The sequence below is a fragment of the Oryzias latipes genome, chromosome 20, assembly GCF_053564925.1.
Source record: "Oryzias latipes strain Hd-rR chromosome 20, Olatipes_Hd-rR_3.1".
NCBI lineage: Eukaryota > Metazoa > Chordata > Actinopteri > Beloniformes > Adrianichthyidae > Oryzias > Oryzias latipes.
In genome coordinates, this window is record NC_136256.1 from 7,165,620 (window position 1) to 7,186,638 (window position 21,019).

At 42.6% G+C, this 21,019-nt stretch overlaps 1 protein-coding gene across 24 annotated transcripts in view; it reads left to right on the forward strand.

Annotated features, from left to right (window-relative positions):
• LOC101173180 (uncharacterized) overlaps window positions 1–21,019 on the forward strand; it is a 200,672-nt gene that overhangs the window by 169,023 nt on the left and 10,630 nt on the right. For 16 of the 24 annotated variants that reach the window (XM_023950293.2, XM_023950294.2, XM_078938285.1 and 13 more), the window contains 6 exons: window positions 2,918–3,996; window positions 5,145–5,384; window positions 14,057–14,243; window positions 14,331–14,396; window positions 16,556–16,848; window positions 17,629–17,685. In XM_023950293.2, the coding sequence (XP_023806061.1) occupies window positions 2,918–3,996; window positions 5,145–5,384; window positions 14,057–14,243; window positions 14,331–14,396; window positions 16,556–16,848; window positions 17,629–17,685 (1,922 nt within the window). The remainder of the gene's footprint in view (window positions 1–2,917; window positions 3,997–5,144; window positions 5,385–14,056; window positions 14,244–14,330; window positions 14,397–16,555; window positions 16,849–17,628; window positions 17,686–21,019) is intronic. The other 8 variants (XM_023950295.2, XM_078938286.1, XM_023950297.2 and 5 more) reach the window with 3 other exon arrangements.

The window sequence follows — 21,019 nt, forward strand, 5'->3', positions numbered from 1 at the left end:
GAGTCTACAAATTGCTTTTCACGAACGGTATGGGAGTTTCTGCGCTCTGCAGAAGTACACGATGACATAGACAGAAAGATCCACTGGGGGATCTGTTTGGTTGCTATACATTCAAAGCTTCACTGCTTTCCCTTTACCATCAAACAAAGATATTTAAAGAAAGGTGTCAAAGGTTTGATTGGCCTTCTGAGACCCTGAATGCACACAAGGGGACAAATGGTTTAGCCCTCCAAACAAAAGCCCAGGTCTCAGGAGGCCAAGTGGCCAATCTTTCTCCTTGGAGGGCCAGAAGAAGTGTCTGTCCCCAGGTGAGGCCAAATAGAGCACGCATTAGTGCATGCTCTACTTTGCTTCAGCTCTTATAACCGACATTGTCGATTCTGCTGGGAAGTACCCCCCCATTTGTCTAAAAGTGATCAATGTTTCCAATCATAAGCTGTCAATAGTGCATGCCCTTCTGTAATGGCCTCCATTGTCAGAGTGCTTTGTTTGTTCATATCAGCTGATGGGAATGCAGCACTGCTGTTCTATAAGCACAGAGGTGGAGAAGACAATTTTGGTATGAAGAAAGATGGAGGATTATGTCCTCTGTTCGTGCTTCTGTCCCTTTCTATTTGAGACTCTTCTATCATAGGTAGATATAAAGGAAACTTAACAAGATGCATTGTAGCGAAGAGTCAAAGTGAAACCCTGGGAGTGACTTGAGAAGCACCTCCTGCCGGCTGCCTTAATGAATCCATTATGAGCAGGCTTTTCCCATCTGCGACTGCAGATCAGATTACAAACTGAATTAAAAGATCATGATGATCTGCAGCGCCTTTTATCAGCACAGAAGATATAGTCTGCTCCACGTTCTACCTTTTTTTCATGTGAAGCCACTTCAATCTAATAGCGAAGATCTATGGTGGAGCTTGCTCTGTATCTATACAGTGTCCTTCTTCTTACATGTTTATCATTGGGTGTGGCTGATAATTACGGCATACCAAAACTTTGAAGAAGATGTTTTTCTTATTCTAGAGCAGTGTTTTTTAAAAATTTTTGTGCGTGGATCAATTTTTCTCTTAAAACAAATAAGGCACAAGAACAGCTGAAAATATGACAAAAATTTAAGAAAAAAACTCTGTAGCCTGAATTAACAAATGTACAGAAATTCTTACAGAAGGGTCTTGAATATGTATCAAATGAACACAAATAAAAAACTCTTTTATGATCTTTCCTTTCCAAACTACTTTGTGTGAAACCTGGGCCTGTTTGGAGTAACACAGCACTGACATCCTGTCTAGGGTTGCGGTGATATACTTTGTTTGTGCAATTTGGTTCAAGCCTCGATTTTTTTTAAGTAACGTTTTTGTTTCGGTTCAATTTATGATTTGCATATTACAAAACAACAACAAAAATTCAGAGAAATCCCTTTTTTAATTTGCTGACAAGTAAGAAAAACCTTCCAGTTGGCTCATAATAAGCCCAGTATCATGTAATAAAGCAATAAATAATAAATACTTCTTAAATTTAGCACAATATGCAGTAGGGATGTAACAATACACTCTACCCACGATTTTGTACAATCGTGGAAACATGCGGTTCGGTTTTAAAGTGAGAATTGTTGCCTCCCTAATCCTGGCTAGAGTTGATAATAAATTGAAGACTTTTTCACAGTGCACCTTACCATCTTTCATGGCACACAAGTGTACCGCAGCACACTGGTTGAAACACTCTATTTTAGATTATATGAATTTAGTTCAACAGAATTACACTATTGACTAATCTATGACAGTTTGTCTTTTTTTTTAAGTTTCTTTTTACTAAGTCTTCAACTTATTTTGACGAAATATCTGCACAGATAGAGGGTGTCAGAATCAAAGAAATAAACAGTCAGGAATAATGTTTAACATAGACCAAAGCTGTTGTGAGTGTAGCTGTGGATAATGTCTACTTTACTATGATGTAACCAGAAAGTCTAGGTGAGGACACAGGTTAGGACACAGAATGACCAACTTAACCACTTTAAGCAAGCAAAATTTTTTTTGATGCTTTAAGTTTCCTTAATTACCATGGTAATAGTGGTTTAAAACAGAAAATTTTGGAAGTTAAAAAACAAAATCAGATCTGGCAGTGCTAAAGGCTAACATTAAGCCAAAATCTTTTCTATTTTGTTTTAAAATTTGCTATATTTTGAAATATTTACTATGCTAATCAAGGAAATTGGTAGTATCAATCGTCATCGTTATCATCGTTATGCTGCTTCATGGTTCCCCCCCCCATCTATAATCACCCTCCTATCCCCCCCCCCCCCCCCCTCTAATATCCCTCTCTCTTCTTCCCTCCTTTCCTTTTCCTTCCGGTAAAACACAAAAGATTTTTAAATATGATTAAAATTAATAAAGTTTGGCCTCGATTACAAAAGGGGTTTATTCAGACATACCTCTGGTTTGTCAGAAGATTCATAACCCCTGTTGTTAAAATAAAATATGTCCAACACAAGAGGCATTCAGCTCTCAGCCCTTCAGCTCTCTGCCCAGCTGTTGGACAGGAAAAGTAAAAATAAAAAAATAAAATAAAAACCTGTTTGGGGGCAGTACTACATAGAGTAAATTGTGTTCTTGATTCTTTTAGTTTGAAGCTTAAAGATTAAATAAATTATTATTGGATGAAAAAAAAAACAAGTGCACATCACTTTTCAAGAGGTCAAAGCCCTGTGTTGTTGCCAGCTACACACCTCTCCCTCAAAGCTGTGATTTATAATGTTCATTTTTATAAAAGACATAAAACTTTGCTTTAAAAAGTAGCAGACGAGCAGGAACACCGAAGTTAAGTTTTTGATTTTCTGCTTCATGTTTCAGGAAGAAATAACATATTTCCATCTATTTTATTGTGAATAGTCCCCATATTCACACATGTCCTCTTTCTTTATTTACAGTAAAGCCTGAAAATATGGAGATGGAAGAAAAAAGCGAGGGACAAAATGGGGATGTGAAGAAAGTGGAGTCGTCTGACCAAGTAGATGCAGCTGAACAGAAAAAAGGCAAAGAGGAATTCACAAATACTGAGACTCCAGCCAAAATGGAGAAAGAAGTAGAAGAGGAGAGGGTTGAACAGGTTAAAGATGAGAAACAATCAGACAAACTCACAGAGGCGGAGAAAGAAGCAGAACAGGTGGATCAGAAAAAGGAAACGGCAAGTGTCAAAGAGAAGGAAACAGAGAAAGTTGTGGTTGTTCAGGAAAAGCAAGAAAAACAGGAGAAGATCCTGAAGACAGAAGAAGCTGCAGTCAAAATGGATGTGATGGAGAAGACTCCTCAAAAGCCTGAGGAGGTCAATAAAGACATGAAAACAGAAGAAAAAGCTTTGGATAACAAAAGTGAGGAGGTCAAAGTGGAGAACCACACCAGTCAGAAGGAGCAGAAAACAGAGAAGGAACGTGGAGGGGAGAACATCGAGCTGCCCGGCATGATAGATATTGTCTCTGTTAATACTGAGAAGAAAGAGGACACCCTCATGAAAATGACGACAGAGATGGAAGACACCAAGACGATAATGACAACAGAGATGGAAGACACCAAGATGAAAATGACGACAGAGACGGAGGATACCAAGATGAAAATTACAACAGAGATGGAAGACACCAAGACGAAAATGACGACAGAGATGGAGGGCACCAATATGAAAATGACAACAGAGATGGAAGACACCAAGACGAAAATGACAACAGAGATGGAGGACACCAAGAAAGAAAAGACGGACACCGAAGCAGCCAAAGCATCCCAGAAGGAAGCTACAGCAAGTGAACCTTCTGAGAAGTCTGAGGTTAAAGTGCCGCAGACAGAGGAGAAAAAGGACAAGCAAAAAAAAATCCAGGCAGAAAAAAAGTTGGCAGAGAAAAAAGATGAGAAAAAGGAGAAGTTCGTCAAATCGGAAGGAGAGAAGAATAAAAAACCAGCAAAACCTGCAGCGGGTGGAAGCAGCAAAGACAACGCAAGTGCTGACAAGAAGACCAAGGTACAGCTACACCACCACATTAGAGCGCAACCTCTTTACCAACAATGCGTAGTATATAGAAAAAGATTTGTTTTCAATCATTGTTGAAACATCTTCACAAGAAGAAAAATGTTTTCACATGAAAACAGTCATTTTCTACGCTCCTTTTGGGTTTACCTTCTTTTGCTTTTAATTTTAGTCACAAACTCATTTAACACCCACTTTTACCTTCAAAAATTACTGTATTTTGGAGACTATAAGTCGCTCTGGATGATAAGTTTTAGCAGCCAAAAAATAAAATGCATAATAAGGAAGAATAAAATCATATACAAATTGCACTTTTGGGAGAAAAGTGTAACTGTCAAGCCTGGCCTGATGGCACGTTCCCAATTAACACAATTCATTTGACAAATTCATGTCCCCCGTTAGATGCACGTCAGATTAGATGCTTGTCCAAAAATGTGTTCATCAACTCCCGTTGCATGTTGAAAAAACTACTGTCCAGTTTTTAGCCTCATAGCTACATGGGAGCATTGACTCTATATCTCTCTTACAATGAATGGAAGAGACTGATGATGTTGAGAGATCAGGTTTATTTATTTTGAAAAGCTCTACAGAAAAATCGGTAATCACGTCTCCATGTCTGAGTTCATGAGATAATTCAGAGACTCTCAAGTACAGTGAGCGTTACCATCTACTGTATCTATGTCTGCTGTGTATGAATGACAGCCACTTTCAGTGGTATTTCTGTCTCTCTGTGACCCAGTTTGATTACTTGCTGTCTTTAGTCCAAGGAGGGAAAAAATAAGAATAATAATTTCTCGATGCAAATAAAGTTCAGGGGGAGAACGATCTGATGTCCTCGTTTGTTTTGGACAACACTTCATCTTCTGCATTGCTGTTAGTAGCAAATACTGATACCCTCTAGTGGTTAATGAATTTATGAGCGTATTTATACTCCAAATGCGCTCATAACATAAATACTCCGTGAACGGTAAGAATGTTTTCTTACTTTTTGTTTTATATTTTTTGGTTCAGTTCCTTTCTGTGGTTCTGACCCTGATACCATCATCATCTGTTTTACCTTTGTTTTTTTTTGTTTTTTTTTTTCACCTTTCGTTTACCCTCTGTTCTTTTCTTCGCCCTCCTGGTTCTGGTTTGGCATTCAGCCTGCAGCTGCAGTGACCAAACCAGGCACCGCCGGCAAAATGAGGCCGAGCTCTGCGGTCGCCGGGGTTTCACTCACAGCCAGTAAGCGTCCCACTCCTTCCCTCACCACCAGTACCTCAGACAAAAAAACAGCAGCACCTAAGACTACATCCAGCATTGTTGCTGGGCCCAAGCGGCCCACTGCCGCTACCATCAGTCGCCCTTCCTCCTCCACCACATCACGAGATCTTAAACCCAAGGTAAGTGTAAGAAAAGCGCAAAGCCATAAGGTTTTTTAATCATAAAATTAAACAGTTATAACTTAAAAAACCAAAGGAAACCAATGGAATAGTTTAAATCAAAGTTAGTTTATATTATTTTATTATGAACATGAAGTTGAGTGATGGGTTCTATTATGGAGCTTTGTCAGAGCCTTCTGATTGTTTGGGGATATAATCCCTGAAGAAAATTATATTTGGATATTTTTGGAGAAAATAAAAGTATATAAAGATATTGTATAAAATATTCCATCACTGTTTCTTTAGAGGAGGTTAGACCCAAAGGAAGAATTAGTTCTTGACAATGTTGTAAATCCACGATGAAAAGGAAAAGTTCCGTTTGGATTATGGTCGATTGATCAATTGATAACTGAAAGTCTAAAACATGCAATATTAAAAACCTCTAAAGGGTTATTAGTAGTTCTTGTTAAAGACATCCTTGAAAGTCCAGCATATGATGGTTTAAATGTAGTACAGGAACATAAAGGAGAGGCAAAAGCAAAGCCTTTGTTGTTGCTATGTTTATTTTTCCCCAAACAGTTTCACAAATTAGGAATATAATATGAGTTCTACCAGGTCCAAAACCTTACAGATGTCAGAAGGGCTGCACCTGAGAACGTACATTAGCTTCTGAGTGTCTTGTTTCAGTCTTTAAGATCTCTGTTGGCTCTTTAAGAACATAAATGTCCTTTAAAAATGTTCTTCAAAAATGTCTTTACATCCCACTGAATGTATACAGTTGCAAGAAAAAGTATGTGAACCCTTTAAGGTCACCTCAAAGATGTGTCCTGATCTAGGTCACAAAAGTAGGAAAGTTTAGTCTGATTAAACCAGGAGTGTCAGAATCCAGGCATTGAGGTCTGGTGTCTTACATGTTTTCAAGCCAACCTGCCTTTTAAGCACCCTATTGGCCCAACACACTGGATTCAGGTAATCAGCAGCAGATAAGACAGGATTTCTGGAAAGCTAGCAGGAGGCAGCCCCTCGTGGCCTGGAGTTTGACACCCCTGGCTTAAACTAATGTTTTTACAATCATGGTAGGGTTTTGTGATTTTTTTTAACACCACATGTAAACATTTACAGTGCAGGATGGAAAACAGTAAATGAACGTTTTGGCAGCTATAACCTCCACCAGACATTTCTTGTGGTCACTGATCAGAATCTGTACAACATTCTTGGGATGTCTGATGTGATCTCTTGAATTCATATCACAGTGTCTTAGACAGATTGAGGTCAGAACTTTCAGAGGTCAAATCTAGAGGATGTTTCTTTGTGCTGAAACCGTTCTGTTCTTGTATGAATTGCCTGTCTAGGATTGTGATGCTGTTGCAGGTGGACGGGTTTTCTTAAGGTTTCCGGGAAAGTATCTTGATAAACTTCAAAAATTAAATTATCTGTCCAAGCCGTGAGGCAGCAGACCAGCCCCAAACCATAATTCCTTCTTCACTGCATTTCCTTATTGGGATGAGGTGTTTTTCTCCACATATCGCTTTGTTCTCCATTTAACTCAAGCTAGATTTTGTCCGTCTACAGAATAGTTATAGCCAGAAGTGATGTGGAGCATCCAAGTTCTCTTTTGCACATTTCAAAAGTGCTGCAGGGTTTTTGACAGCAGTGTATTCTCTACAGTGCCCTTCCTTGAACTTCATTTTTGTTTCAGGTTTAACATATTGCAAACTTCATGTTTCTGTATTGATGAACATTGGTTATACGTGAATATACATGGAAAAAGTGAGAAAAGTTGTGGTCTTTACGTGAAATTTTCACAGTTGTATCACGAATGAAGCACGTTAAAACCCTAGAACTACAATAAACCACGCAAAGAACAAGTAAATCAACATAGAGCATGAACTGTGCGTGATTATTGCTCTGTTTATATGCAATTCATTAGTGATTGGTGCGTCAATTGCGTAATTAAAAAGTTATACGTGGATGGTACATGTGTGAAAGTCCGTTAGACATACATGAAACAGTCGTGGAAAACAGTAAACTTGTGTACGCATCTAAAAAAAATCACGCACAATTGCATAGGATTTTGTTACGGTATCTCAGGATGACCCAAATGCAGGACCAGGCTCCAAAGGTGTGAAAAGATCCAGAGGTCTTTAATAACAAAAAAACACCACACTAGGTGGGAAAAAACTCCACAACATAACAGGACTAGGAACCAAGATGATACCGACCAAACAAGAAACACACTCCGACACAGAAAGGCAGAAACAGACAGACTTAAATAGTGTACAAACAAATTAGCCTAACTGCAGACAGCTGAGTGCCACACGTGGAGAGCACCAGGAGAAGGGGCGGGGCCTGAAGACTGTGACAGAACCCCCCTCCTTACGTCCGGCTACCAGACGGACGACATGGCCGGTCCGGATGATCCCGATGGAACCGGGAGATCAGGTCCTCGTCCAGGATGTGTCGGCTAGGGACCCACTGACGATCAGCCGGACCATAACCCTCCCAATCCACCAGGTAATGGACACCCCGACCCACCCTCTGAGAATCAAGAAGAGACTTGATCGTGTACACCGGACTGCCATCCACGAGACGGGGAGGAGGGGGTCCCTCTGATGCTAAATGGAGGGGACTTACTCTCTCAGGCTTCAACTTGCTCACATGGAACACTGGGTGTACCCTCAGGGTGCGCGGGAGGTCCAGCTTCACGGCCACAGGGTTGATGATCCTGCTGATGGTGAAGGGGCCGATGAAGCGGGGGTGCAGCTTCTTGGAGCCACCCTTGAGGGGAATGTCCTTGGAGCTCAGCCAAACCCTGTCTCCCACCTTATACACTGGAGGAGAAGTCCGTCGACGGTTCGCCACAACCGTGAACCTCTCTTGGTTCCTCAATAGACGACTCCTGAAGGTCCTACAGGTGCGCTGACAACGCCGTACTAAAGCAGCTAGACCAGATGTAGCCGCCAACTGCTCCTGGTGGGGGAAGAGAGGTGGTTGGTATCCATAAGCTGCCTGGAAAGGTGAAAATCCAGTGGAGTTTACGAGAGTATTAAGAGCATACTCCACCCAAGTTAATTGGGTGGACCATGTACTGGGGTTCCTGGAGCACATGGCGTGTAGAGTGGTCTCTAGGTCCTGGTTGCAGCGCTCTACTTGGCCATTTGTCTGAGCTCAGACTGACCCTGACCCCCAACAGCCTGCAGAACTCCCGCCAAAAGCCAGACACGAACTGAGGACTTCTGTCAGACACTATGTCCTTGGGTAGGCCATGCAGGCGGAAGACGTGTCTAGCCACCACCATAGCTAGCTCTCTGCCTGAGGGAAGTTTCTGCAGTGGAATGGCATGGACCAACTTAGAGAAATGGTCTACAATGGTCAGGATGACCGTTTTACCTCTTGATTTGGGGAGACCAGTGATAAAGTCCATAGCTATATGGGACCAAGGTCGAGAAGGCACAGGTAGAGGCTGAAGGAGTCCAGCCGGGGGTCTTCGTGGCACCTTCACGCTGGCGCAGACGGGACACGAAGAGACGAAGGCCCTTATGTCCGAGGACATGGAAGGCCACCAAAAACGCTGTGCCACCAGAAATGCAGTCCTCGTAACACCAGGGTGGCATGCCAGACGAAACGAGTGTCCCCATCTCAGCACCTGGGGGCGGAGACTTATAGGGACATATAAACAACCAGCTGGGCAACCTGCAGGAACAGCAGACTCATCACGTACAGCAGCCTTAACCTTGCGTTCCAGGGCCCAGCGATTTGTCCCCAACACAATAGATTGTGGAATTATGGAGCCACTAGCTCTCCTCCTCCTGGAATTGACGATAGAGTGCATCTGGCTTAAGGTTCTTACTGCCAGGTATATATGACAAGGTAAACCTGAACCTATCAAAAAACAGCGATCATCTCGCCTGCCGGGAGTTGAGTCTTTTAGCAATGCAAATGTACTCTAGATTTTTGTGGTCGGTCCAAACAAGGAAAGGGTGCTCAGACCCCTCTAGCCAGTGACGCCACTCCTGGAGAGCCATCTTTACTGCTAGCAGTTCTCTGTTCCCTATATCGTAGTTTCTCTCCGCAGGAAAGAGCTTGCGGGAGAAGTACGCACAGGGATGGACTTTATTATCGGATGCTCTCTGTGATAATACGGCTCCCACCCCAGAGTCAGACGCATCCACCTCCACAATGAATTGCTTGGAGATGTCAGGTTGAACCAGAATAGGAGCCTCAGAGAAACATCTCTTAAGTTTGTTAAACGCTTTGTTGGCCCCCTCATCCCAGACAAAACGTACCTTCTCGGAAGACAGCCTATGGAGAGGTGCAGCAACGCCAGTAAAGCCCCTAATAAAGCGCCTGTAGAAGTTGGGAAAACCCAGGAAGCGTTGAAGTTGTTTTCTGCCAGTAGGGATAGGCCACTCCAAAACAGCTTGAATCTTGGAAACATCCATACGAACAGCGCCTGGAGTGACCACATACCCGAGAAACTTTGTTTCAGTGGTATGGAACTCGCACTTGCTGGTTTTCCAACAGGCGCTGAAGGACGGCTCTGACGTGCTGCACATGGGTAACTGGGTCTGGAGAAAAAATCAAGATGTCGTCCAGATAAACAAAAACAAACTTATTGATCATGTCCTTAAGTACATCATTGATCAAACTTTGAAAAACTGCAGGAGCGTTAGTTAAACCAAAGGGCATGACAAGGTACTCAAAGTGTCCAGTGGGGGTATTGAAGGCTGTCTTCCACTCATCTCCATCTCTGATGCGTACCAAATGATATGCGCTACGGAGATCCAGCTTGGAGAAAATGTTAGCACCCCTTAATAAGTCAAAAGCAGTGTTCATGAGTGGGAGGGGGTAAGTGTTGCGTACAGTGATACTGTTCAAACCCCGGTAATCTATACAGGGACGTAATCCTCCGTCACGTTTTCCAACAAAGAAAAACCCTGCTCCATCTGGAGAAAAGGAAGGTCGGATTATGCCAGCCTGGAGACCTTCCTGTAGATCAGGGGTCGGGAACCTATGGTTCGCGAGCCATATATGGCTCTTTTGATGGTCACATGTGGCTCGCAGACAAATCTTTAATTATACTTTTTTTTTTCATTAGACCAGTCCTTCTCGGGTGCGATGCGATGCCAGAGGCGCGCAGTAGTAGCGGTGCTTGGAGAAAAAAATCTGCGCCAGCATTGTCACTTTACTATTATCTATTATTTCACAGAGTTTGTTCCACCCGGAAACCTGTGAATTGCCGTGCCTAAAACTGCGCTCTGAGAAAGAGCGCGCAGTTACGGGGACGGGATGTGTGAGGAAGAAAGCATAGGGTGGGGGTGGGGGGGACCGACAGCAGGTAAATCGCGCAGGGATTATAAAAATGTAAAACCCGCTGCCCGTCACTCACTACGGCGTGTGAGTGTGTGTTTGGCTCCCCGTCTGCATGTGATCAGTCTGTGTCACATCTAAAGAACAGTCAGACCAACCTAAGATCACGTTTAAAGTCTCAACGCCTGCGTGAAGCAGAAACTCACCACGTATCAACCAGATTGGACAATCAGCAAAACTACCACGAGAAATACTCATCATTTATTAGCAACAGCATAACAATGTTATTAAAAAGAAGCCACAGACTTATTGTACTTTAAAAATGTTGAAATTACATCAAATGCACTCATTCACGTGGATGTTTAGTTTTAAACATATTGTAGCGGACTGAGTTAACTTGGCTGTTGGGCCGCATTAAAAGTTCTGGAGTTCATTGAACGCATCAAGCAGAGATCTGATTGGCTCTCAGTTCTGTTGCTCAGCCTGTTGTTAGGTAATTTGGACCAATGGGGTCCAGGTATGGGCCGAATAAGGGAAATGGGAGGGCTGGAGCGGGAGCAGGTGAATATAAAGTTGGGAGAAGCGCTCTCGTCTCGGCGGGAGAGACTTAGGAGTTGCTGAATTTATTGTAGCGCTTTTGCTGCGGTCTGCAGTAACCAGAATAAAGAACCTTAAAAGAGGTTAAGTCTCCGTGCCTCAGTGTGGTAAAGGGACACTACATTATTGTATGGCTCTTTCGAAATTACATTTAAAAATATGTGGCGTTTATGGCTCTCTCGGCAAAAAAGGTTCCCGACCCCTGCTGTAGATACTGCTCCATAGCCTCCCGCTCAGGGGAGGCAGAAGATATATATGTCCTCTAGGTGGCTGTGTCCCAGGGAAAAGGTCAATGGAGCAGTCATACGGCCGATGTGGTGGAAGAGACTTTGCCCGAGTCTTACAAAACGCTTCTCCGAGATCATGATATTCAGGAGGAACCCTGCTCAGGTCCGGAGGAGGTTGCAGAGAGAGAGAAACAGAAGAACGAACAGGAGCAGCATTCAAACAGTTCATTAAACAAAAAGTGCTCCAGGATAACACCCTTCCTGAGGACCAGTCAATGTGAGGAGAGTGCTTACAAAGCCATGGAAAACCTAAGATAATAGGAGGTCTCATTGCCTCTACCACAAAAAACGACATAAGTTCAGTATGATTACCAGATACAGTTACAGTAACTGGTACTGTCTTTGCCGAGACCTTTTGAATCAAGGAGCAAATTATAGCATTTATCCGTAACGCAGGAACTAGAGGCTCAACTGGAATCTTTAGTCTGTTCACAACCTCCTGAGAGATGAGGTCTCCATCAGATCCAGAATCTATAAGAGTCTCAAACTCACCCTTCTGCTGAGCATGAGTCACCAAGAGTTTGTTGGAAGGGCGAGTGGGCAATGAAAAAAGTGAAGTACGACTCTCCAGCTGCCCCGCTGCTCGTGACTGAGGTCTCTTTGGGCAAACTCTGATGTAGTGAGTACCTGGGCACCCACAATAAATGCACAGGCCACCACTCATACGTCTCCGTCGCTCTGCGGTGGTTAGTCGTCCTGATCCCTGCTGCCTGGGCTCTGGGGAAGGAGGGAAATCCTGACGTGGAGTACAGGTGTTGGCATGGAGTGGTGAAACACACACAGTAAGCGGCATCCTAAGGCTTGCGATGCTGCGTTGCTCTTGACCCCGCTCTCTCATCCTCCGATCGATGCGCACGGCCAGATCGATCAGCCCCTCCAGTTCCTCCGGAACCTCCCTCGCCGCCAGCTCGTCCTTGAGAACGTTGGAGTGGCCTTGAAGAAAAACGTCAACCAGCGCGTCGTCTGACCAGCGGGTGCTGGCAGCCAGAGTCCGGAATTCCACTGCGTAATCAGAGACGCTTTGGGCTCCTTGTTGGAGACGGAGAAGCTCAGATACAGCACCCCGGTTAGGAGTGGTTAAACACAGTCAAAAGTTGGTTGGAGAATGCCCGAAAAAAGCGGCACAGTTCAGCTCTGCGGTCCCACTCTGCCAACCCCCATCGCTTGGCTCGACCAGTCAAAAATCTCAAAGCGAAAGCCACCTTGCACTGTTCAGAGGGGAACTCACTTGGATTGAAGTCGAAATGGAGACGACAGGAGGTAAGGAACGCCCGGCAGTCCTCAGCAGTCCCATCAAATGGCTCAGGGTGGCCCAGTCGAATTTGTCTGAGTGGGAATGGGGGTGCGTGCTCCAGCATGGAGAGACGATCACGAAGCTGCTGCATTCCAGAAAAACCACTGTGCATGTCCTGGATAAAGGCAGAGTTCCTCTCCTCTGCTGGAGAAGAAAAATCACTGGGTTTACTTTGTCCTGCTGGGTCAGACATGGTCGGAGTGTAATGTTACGGTGTCCCAGGATGACCCAAATGCAGGACCAGACTCTAAAGTTGAGAAAAGATCCAGAGGTCTTTAATAACAAAAAAACACCACACTAGGTGGGAAAAAACTCCACAACATAACAGGACTAGGAACCAACATGAGACCGACCAAACAAGAAACATACTCCGACACAGAAGGCAGAAACAGACAGGCTAATTTGTTTGTACACTATTTAAGTCTAACTGGAGACAGCTGAGTGCCACACATGGAGAGCACCAGGAGAAGGGGCGGGGCATGAAGACTGTGACAGAATTACATAATAATTGCGTATAAACTATGTTAAATATGCATAAACTAATTAATTCTCAATCGAACAGAAATCTTGAACAGCTCAAAACCAAATTTTCGTAAATACTCGTCGGCCGAAACCCTCAACAGACATCTGTTCACATCAACGAATAACAGCTAAAAGAAACACTTATGGATTACGTTTATTACATAAGTATCACAAAAGACTGAAATTTTATAAGTGGAAAATGCATAAATTGTATGTACTGGCAAGAGTAACTTAAAAAAAACTTTGAAAGATAAACAAAAAAAACTTTTTTTTATCTTGCATGTTTGTTTGTTTTTCAGATTTCCTAATTGTTGTAATTTGGCTTTGGGTTCACAGGATCAAAAATAGAATTGGTAAATATTTTGACCTGTGACTGTAGCGTTTTCTTACTGTCGCCATCTTGTGGTGTTTTTTTCCCCACACTGTAATCCTTAAATATTTCATTTATTAAATAAATTGATACAATTTCATACGTTTTCAAAATGGTTTATGTATTTAGCAGCTCAGCACTCTGGGATGCAGAATCACTCAGTTCATTTTGTATCAAGGAAAGTTAGCCCCCCCCCCATTACAGGGAGGGGCATTGTCCATTGTACCTGTAAGGCCCTTGGTATGAAAGTTGCATAGCATCAAAATAAAATATTTTGTATATTTATGTTTTTCTGTTTGTTTTTCTTTTGCAGCCTTCACATGCACCCACAGAGAAGGGCCCTCCGCTCGCTAAACCCAGCACTGCTACCTCAAGTAAAAATGCCCCCAGTGCTGCCACCAAAAACGGAATCACAGCAGCCAGTAAAACCACTACAACAGTCCGTACAGCCATGTCTACACGCACAACTACGACTGCTACTAATGCTAAAAAACCTCTGGGTAACATGTCATTGTGTGCTGTAAGCATTAAGGTGATCCTGTAAAAGGCCTCTTTCATTTATGTATGCTTTTAAATCTGTGCTTCAGGCTCTAAAACTGCAGAATGCAAACCAGGAGAAGAGAAGAAACCAGGCAGTCTGAAGACTTCTGCAGGTATTGCAGTCCAACCATATCTACTTTTGTTGTTTCTGGATTTTGTCCTGGATGTTTGTTCTAGATGTCTGTGCAATATTTCCAGGAGTGTGTAGTTTGCAATCTTGGATCATTAAAATTGGTTTGGTTTCCAACAGTCAGCCAGAAACGTCCTACATTCTGACCCCTTTATTCAGTTTCTTCTGTCCCCAGCTTGTCTTGCTCTCATTATCCTTCAGCTTCAGAGCTTTCAGTCGTCAGGATGTGCCGTGTCTGTACATGCTGGCTGCAGAATAAACTGACCGTCTTAAGGCACGACTTTAAAACCTCAAGCACAGCAGCCTGTGGATTACCATCCTCTTTCTGAGAGTTTGCAGCTCTTGCTGATGCAGCTTCGGGTCGTCTAATCTGCCGGGGCTTGTACTGAAAGCTAAATTACTCTCAAGAAACATGAGGGGGGGTTCTCAATTAAACACTCCTTGCAAGCAGCTAGAGATATTCCAGATGCTTTCAGGGAGGATTGACGACCCAACATGTGATTCAGCATGGCTCAGCCCTGTAAGGAAAGAGCTGCTTTAGTGAACTGACACATTTTACCCACCCAAAAAAAGGTGCTGGTTTAATGCAATTTAGTCCCACATGTCAGTACGCATGCTTCACCTGCACCAGGGAATGTGCTAAAACCGACAAACCTGGAGTTCATATTTTCACTATACCACGTTTTAGTTGAGGTACAAAAATCTTTCTGACCTTGTCATGTCTTTTTACACCTGAAGTGGGGTTAAGTATTGATGAAAATCTCGATTTATCGTCTGAATTTAAACTTTTGAAGTTCTGAAGGAGGCAGATATGCTGTATTTCCCTCTGATCTACATTAACGTGACTGTTTTTTCTAATTTTTTACCATAATAATTTCCCTTTATTTCCCACAAATGCACATAACTGTGTAAAAAACGTCCCCACTGTTTTAGCCTTTAACTCCTAGAAAAGTAACAGTCCACCTGGACCTTTTTGTCTTTATTCATCACAAAATCTCTTAAAAATATGTTTGAGGAGTGTTAGGATTTGTTATTTTTTCCGGATTAAGTTTAACCTCTAGCATCACTCAAAAAAAGGTTATTTTTTGTGTTCTAGATGCTTAAATTGTTTAAAAAAACAAAAACTGAAAAACGAATTTGTATTTTCAGATTGTTTACCTATAAAACCTATATATCACAGGTTTTAATAAGTTGAACTTTAATTAACCAATACACAACGTTTTGTTTGTCTGGATGCTTTTATTTTTGTTCTACTGCTTTTTGAAGGGCAAAAATAAAAGGGAATGTTTTTGATCATATGGTAGATTTTAAGGGAGTTTCTGTCCAAATGAAGGCAAAACCCAACTCCACATTCTTCAGAAATCCAAGGGGGCATATTTTGTAGAAAACTCTCTCCTTTCTTGATATCACATCATCAGAGGAAACTGAATGCAAACATCATGGGAATCAATGACAAATATGTATTATTTATGTTTAACAGAAGGAAGGTAGGGAACATTTCTGCCAAATAAATATTATATTCGTAGTAAAAAATATGCAACAATACAAAAAGTAAAAACATAAATACAACAGAAGTAACACAGAAAATTGACACTAAGAGTAAAAACTGCTCTAACATTATTCTGGTAAATCTAATCATAGACACCTTTTTATACAAAAATGTTTTACTTTACTGCATCTGGGATAAAGGCCCACACTGTGTCTCCTCCTGTTTTTTATCTTCTGTTCTTCCAAATATTTGCCAGGAGCTCTCCTCTCCCTGGTTTAATGCTTAAAAAATGTTTTCACAACACTAATACCTTTTTACTACAAAATTTCCAATAAAATACCGCTTGAAACACCGCTAAGAAGGATCATTGTTGTTTCCATCGACTCTCTGTTGCCTGGCTGCTGCTGCATAACTCGAAACACAGCGAGAACCACTACTGTAAAGTGTTGCATTTTAACATGAAGCTGCTTTTCTCAGCCTTCAGAACCTTTTGGTGTTATGTTAGTAGCGCAAGCAGATGAAGTGTTACAGCAGCTCAAAAAGGGTGTGTTATTTTCTGTCACCAGCGACAGCTCACCTGTTAAAGGGGTTAAAGCACCTGGTTTTCAGTCTTGATGGCCTCTGTGTTGAAACTTAATAATGTTTCCTTCCAGCTGATTCTGCCAAACCCAAGACCACCACCCCCAGCACAGCCTCCACCTCTGCTGCCGCGGCCCGCACTCGACCCACAACGGCCAAACCGTCCGCATCCTACTCCACCATGGGCGCAGTACAGGATAAGAAGCCACCAGTGCCACGACCCCCTCGCGCTCCTGCTTCAACCGCAACAGCAACTGCTTCAAAGCCCGCCGCCCGACCTGGCTCAGCAACAGCTCCCGACATCCGCAACCCTCGCTCCAAGATCGGGTCCACAGAGAACATGAAGCACCAGCCTGGTGGTGGGAAGGTAGGCCTAGCTGTGGTTTCAGGTGCTCTCTGATCTCCAACCAGCACAGCTCCACCTTAAGACATGCCACAGTGACCTCTGGTGGTTTCTTTGCTACTCTTCACTTTGAGTTTTCCCCATCCTCCTAAAAAAAAAAAAAAACATTCAAAACTTCACAGCAGAAGAATTGTTCTTCTAGTTTTTCATTCCTACCTTTATATTTGACTCTCTTGATCATTGTTCTCCTTTGATACTCTGTCAGGTCTTTCATAAACTCCTATTCGAAGTGCAAAGGTAACATGCAGAAAAATCTTGGGTAAATGTGGACAAATCTTCAGAGCATCGGACAGGAAATGGCACAGGGTTTAAGTAAAAATTAGGCTTGAGGTGCTGCTCCTTGGTATTAAAAGGCCCATATCACGCTTTTCTTAAGCCTTTCAGAGTAAACTATACGATATATAAGATAATGTTTTACCTTTAGCACACTAAAGAATGTTTTCATGAAATATTAGTCCATCTAAACAACCTGGTGGTTCAGAGAATCCAGCACATTCCTCAGACAGTTAATAATTTTGCAAACGTAAATTTAATAACTCAAACAACAACAAAAAATCATTACATTTGTTTATATTATTTTGTATCCTGCTGTAGTCTTTTTTTTCCATTTCATGTTTGATTTCCTGGTTTCCTCCTTCATCTTCCTTCTGTTTTATGTTCAGCTGTTGTTGCTGTTTGGCCGCCCCTCCCCGTGTGTGTGTTTTTTTGAGTTGTCATTGACTCGGGGTGGGCTTTTCTCTGCAGGTGTCTTCTGCCTCTCAAAGCAGGACCACCACCTCCAAAGAAACCAACCTGAGCAAAGTGAGTTCCCTTCTCTCCCTGACATCTCCACTTTTTCAGTTCGCTTCGTTTTTTTTCCCAATCATTCTTCCATCATTTGTTAAAAAATGGTCTAAAGACAGCCATAACTTTGTAGCTTTGATCCATTCATGAAGACAGTACTACACAAAGACGTGCAGCTCAATGCTCCTCATCTCAACAGAAGACGGGTTACCACACATATTCTTCAATTTTAATGCAACACTTGCTTTTGAGTTTTTACCTTTGATGTTCCAGTCCATGGGACAGGTAGTACAAGGCCGCAGAGAAAAAAAACTTGAGCTACATTTTTTTTCCATTTTTTTCAATAATCTAAAGGAGTGTTTTTCAACCACTGTACCGGGAGATGGTCAGATGTGCCGTGAGATATGGTCAGGTGTACCGTGAGAAATTACCCATTCACTGATCAAAAAACATTTACCATCTCCAGGATATCAGCTCTTTGTTCATCCAAACGGGCCCTGAGAAAACACTGAGTATATAGGAATATGAAAGATCATAAAATTCTTTTTTTCCTTTGTATTTATTTGATTCTATTAAAGACACTTTGATTTGAATGACGATACCGCGATTTAGCCGCAGCTTCAGCTCTGTTTTTGGAAAAGTCCCACCCCTTCGACTGTCTCCACCAATCATTTTTGAAGGCTTAATCAAACGTCATCAGTCTGACCAATCAGAGGTGGTTAAAGTTTTCACTTCCTTGTTCCGATTTAGCTCATGAAGTCTCTCAGTTCCAACAAAAATAATAGCTAAAGCCTGTTTTCAGTGGTGTAGCTTTCCACAGAATCCGGTGTCAGACCATGGAACATGTGAACAAAACAATGAAGCTCAGAGAAGCGAGTCTGTCGGCTATCTGTGGTTGTTTTCGCACTTCATCTCCCATGATGTGACAGCGTCTCAGCATAAAGTGAGTCTTCCCTGTTAAACCTCTTGAACACACAAACAGTTTTTAAATCTGATTGATTAAATCAGAGGTGAACAGTTTAGTCCTCCTCCAAGGTTTGTGTTAATTAACAACCAAAGATCCCAGAGTTGGGTCCAAGTCATCTTTCTAACTGAAACACTTTTCTAATAAGGTCTGGATTATTTTATATGTTAAAGTTAAGATGTAATAACATTTAAAAAAACAGGAGTAAGGTGAAGTGGCCAACAGACACAATTAAACTAAATTGAAACAATTTAATCATCCAAAAAGAAAATAAACATTTTTGTTGAAGTTTTTAAAGACTTCATCTTTGATTAAGACAAAAGAAAAACTAATAAAACTTCAACATGTTCACTTTTTGTGTGGCTACAGAAAACAAAGATAATGTTAGTCTTTTTGTGCACATTTTATCAAACATATTGTGATCATATAATTGTTTTAAAAAATTGCAGTTGCCTTTGCATTAACATAGAAATAAATATTTAAAAAAACAAATCACTATTAAGAAAGACTATATTTGTCAGGTTGGGGGGCTGTGGTAGCGTGAAGGACCCAAAATGCAGAGGCGGGAGGCACACTGTTCCAGGGCAAAGGGTTTAATGACTAACAAAAAGCGCTGCAGAGCAGGGTAACAAAACAAAAACCAAAACTCAATGTGGGCATAGCATGATGAACAGGGCAGAAGACTTACATGGAAGAGACATTACGACGTTAATGACATTAAGACATTAATGGACCAGCACAAGAGGAAGGCAGAGACAAGACTTATATACAGACAAGGCAGACAAGACACAGGTGAACATGATCAGGACAGATTGGGACAAAGGAAGTAAAACTCAAAAACATGACAAGACAGGAAACCTTTCAAAATAAAACAGGAAACAGAACTCAAACATGGCAGACCAAAACGGAAAGCAAAAACCAATACAAAAGAAACTCCAACCATGACAATATTTGTTTTTTTGTGAGGTTACATAGAAATGCCTGTTAATAAACTGAAGGGAAAAACAACTACCATAAATTCCGGACTACAAAGCGCACCCGATTACAAGCCGCACCCACCCAGTTTCACGTGTATAACTGCTTTTAAACATTCACAAACCGTGTCAGAGTAAAAGCCGCATGTATTGGGCAACATGGTAAACTTGACCAATGACGTCCTGACCCCCAAAGTAAGTGTGATTTAGTACCACACTGTGGCCGGAGTCAGCCTTGCCTCAGGTTCATGCATTTGAGTATTCCCACACCTGCTAAACAGAATGGAGCTCTATTCTGTTCACAAGTTCCTCAGTTATGGTTTTTTTATTTATTTATTTATTTTTAGTTTTTTTTACTTATTGACAATCTAGGCATCATACATAAAATTACAAACAGTAACCATATAATCAACATTACATCCCTCAGTTATGATGAGGAAATTTACATCCGCGATCCCCCATTTCCCATGAGTCTTAGGGGCCAAAGGCGGGGCCAGCGCCCGGCTCGCCACACTGTTGTACGTGTTACAGAATGAGCAAGTATCAGCAGTGCATGGAGGGGTGAACCGGAACAGCTCTCCTTCCGCTTGTGTCGCGGCAGCGTTATGGGAGTAACAGGGCTGGTTAAAAAAACACAACAGTAAAACCAAGCAGCGGCGACTGAAAAGCGCGCGCCTCAGCGCGATACCAGCGCCTCAGCGCGGCGCGTGCGTCAGAAGTTTCCTTCCACAACAAACACTGTTGCGCCGCGGACGCCTCTGCGCTCCGCGCTCGCCCCGCGCGCTCCCCTTCCTATCTTCTCCGACACCTCTGGCCAGGGCGGCTCCAGGGAGGAGCAAATCATGTCTGTGCAGAGCAATCAGACTTAATACTGTACGTTTTGTGGATGAGGGGCGGATGCGTTGTTACGTGTGGGAGCCATCAGACTGCCATCGGCCCCGCAGCTCTATGTGAACGAGCAGCAGGAGAACCTGTCTCCAGCTCACACGGAGGCTGTGAGCTTTTCAATGCAAAATTCCGCTCAGTCCTTAGAAACCGAAAAAACGATCACGTGGATTTGTATTTCGAGTCGTGTCCCGGCAAAATAAAGGCTGATGTTATTCCCACATATTTACGTGCAGCCAGCCGAGTCACTATGACTCAGAGGTAAATTCACTCCATGCGCTGTTCTCTCCGTCACGCAGCTGACCGGCTTTTCCAAACCCGTTGGTGATGGTGGATTTTTTCACGCTGCTTTTAACGATTGCTTTTAACTTGAAAGCTTCATCATATTGTAGTGGCGATCACGCGCACGTTGGGTCTAATGGTACCAAAGGATTCTGGGATGCGGCCGTGGATGCGTGTTTCGTTTTGTTGAACCATGACTGAAGTGTCTAAGACCTGTAGTGAAGTCCATGCTGTTTGGCTGTTTAGT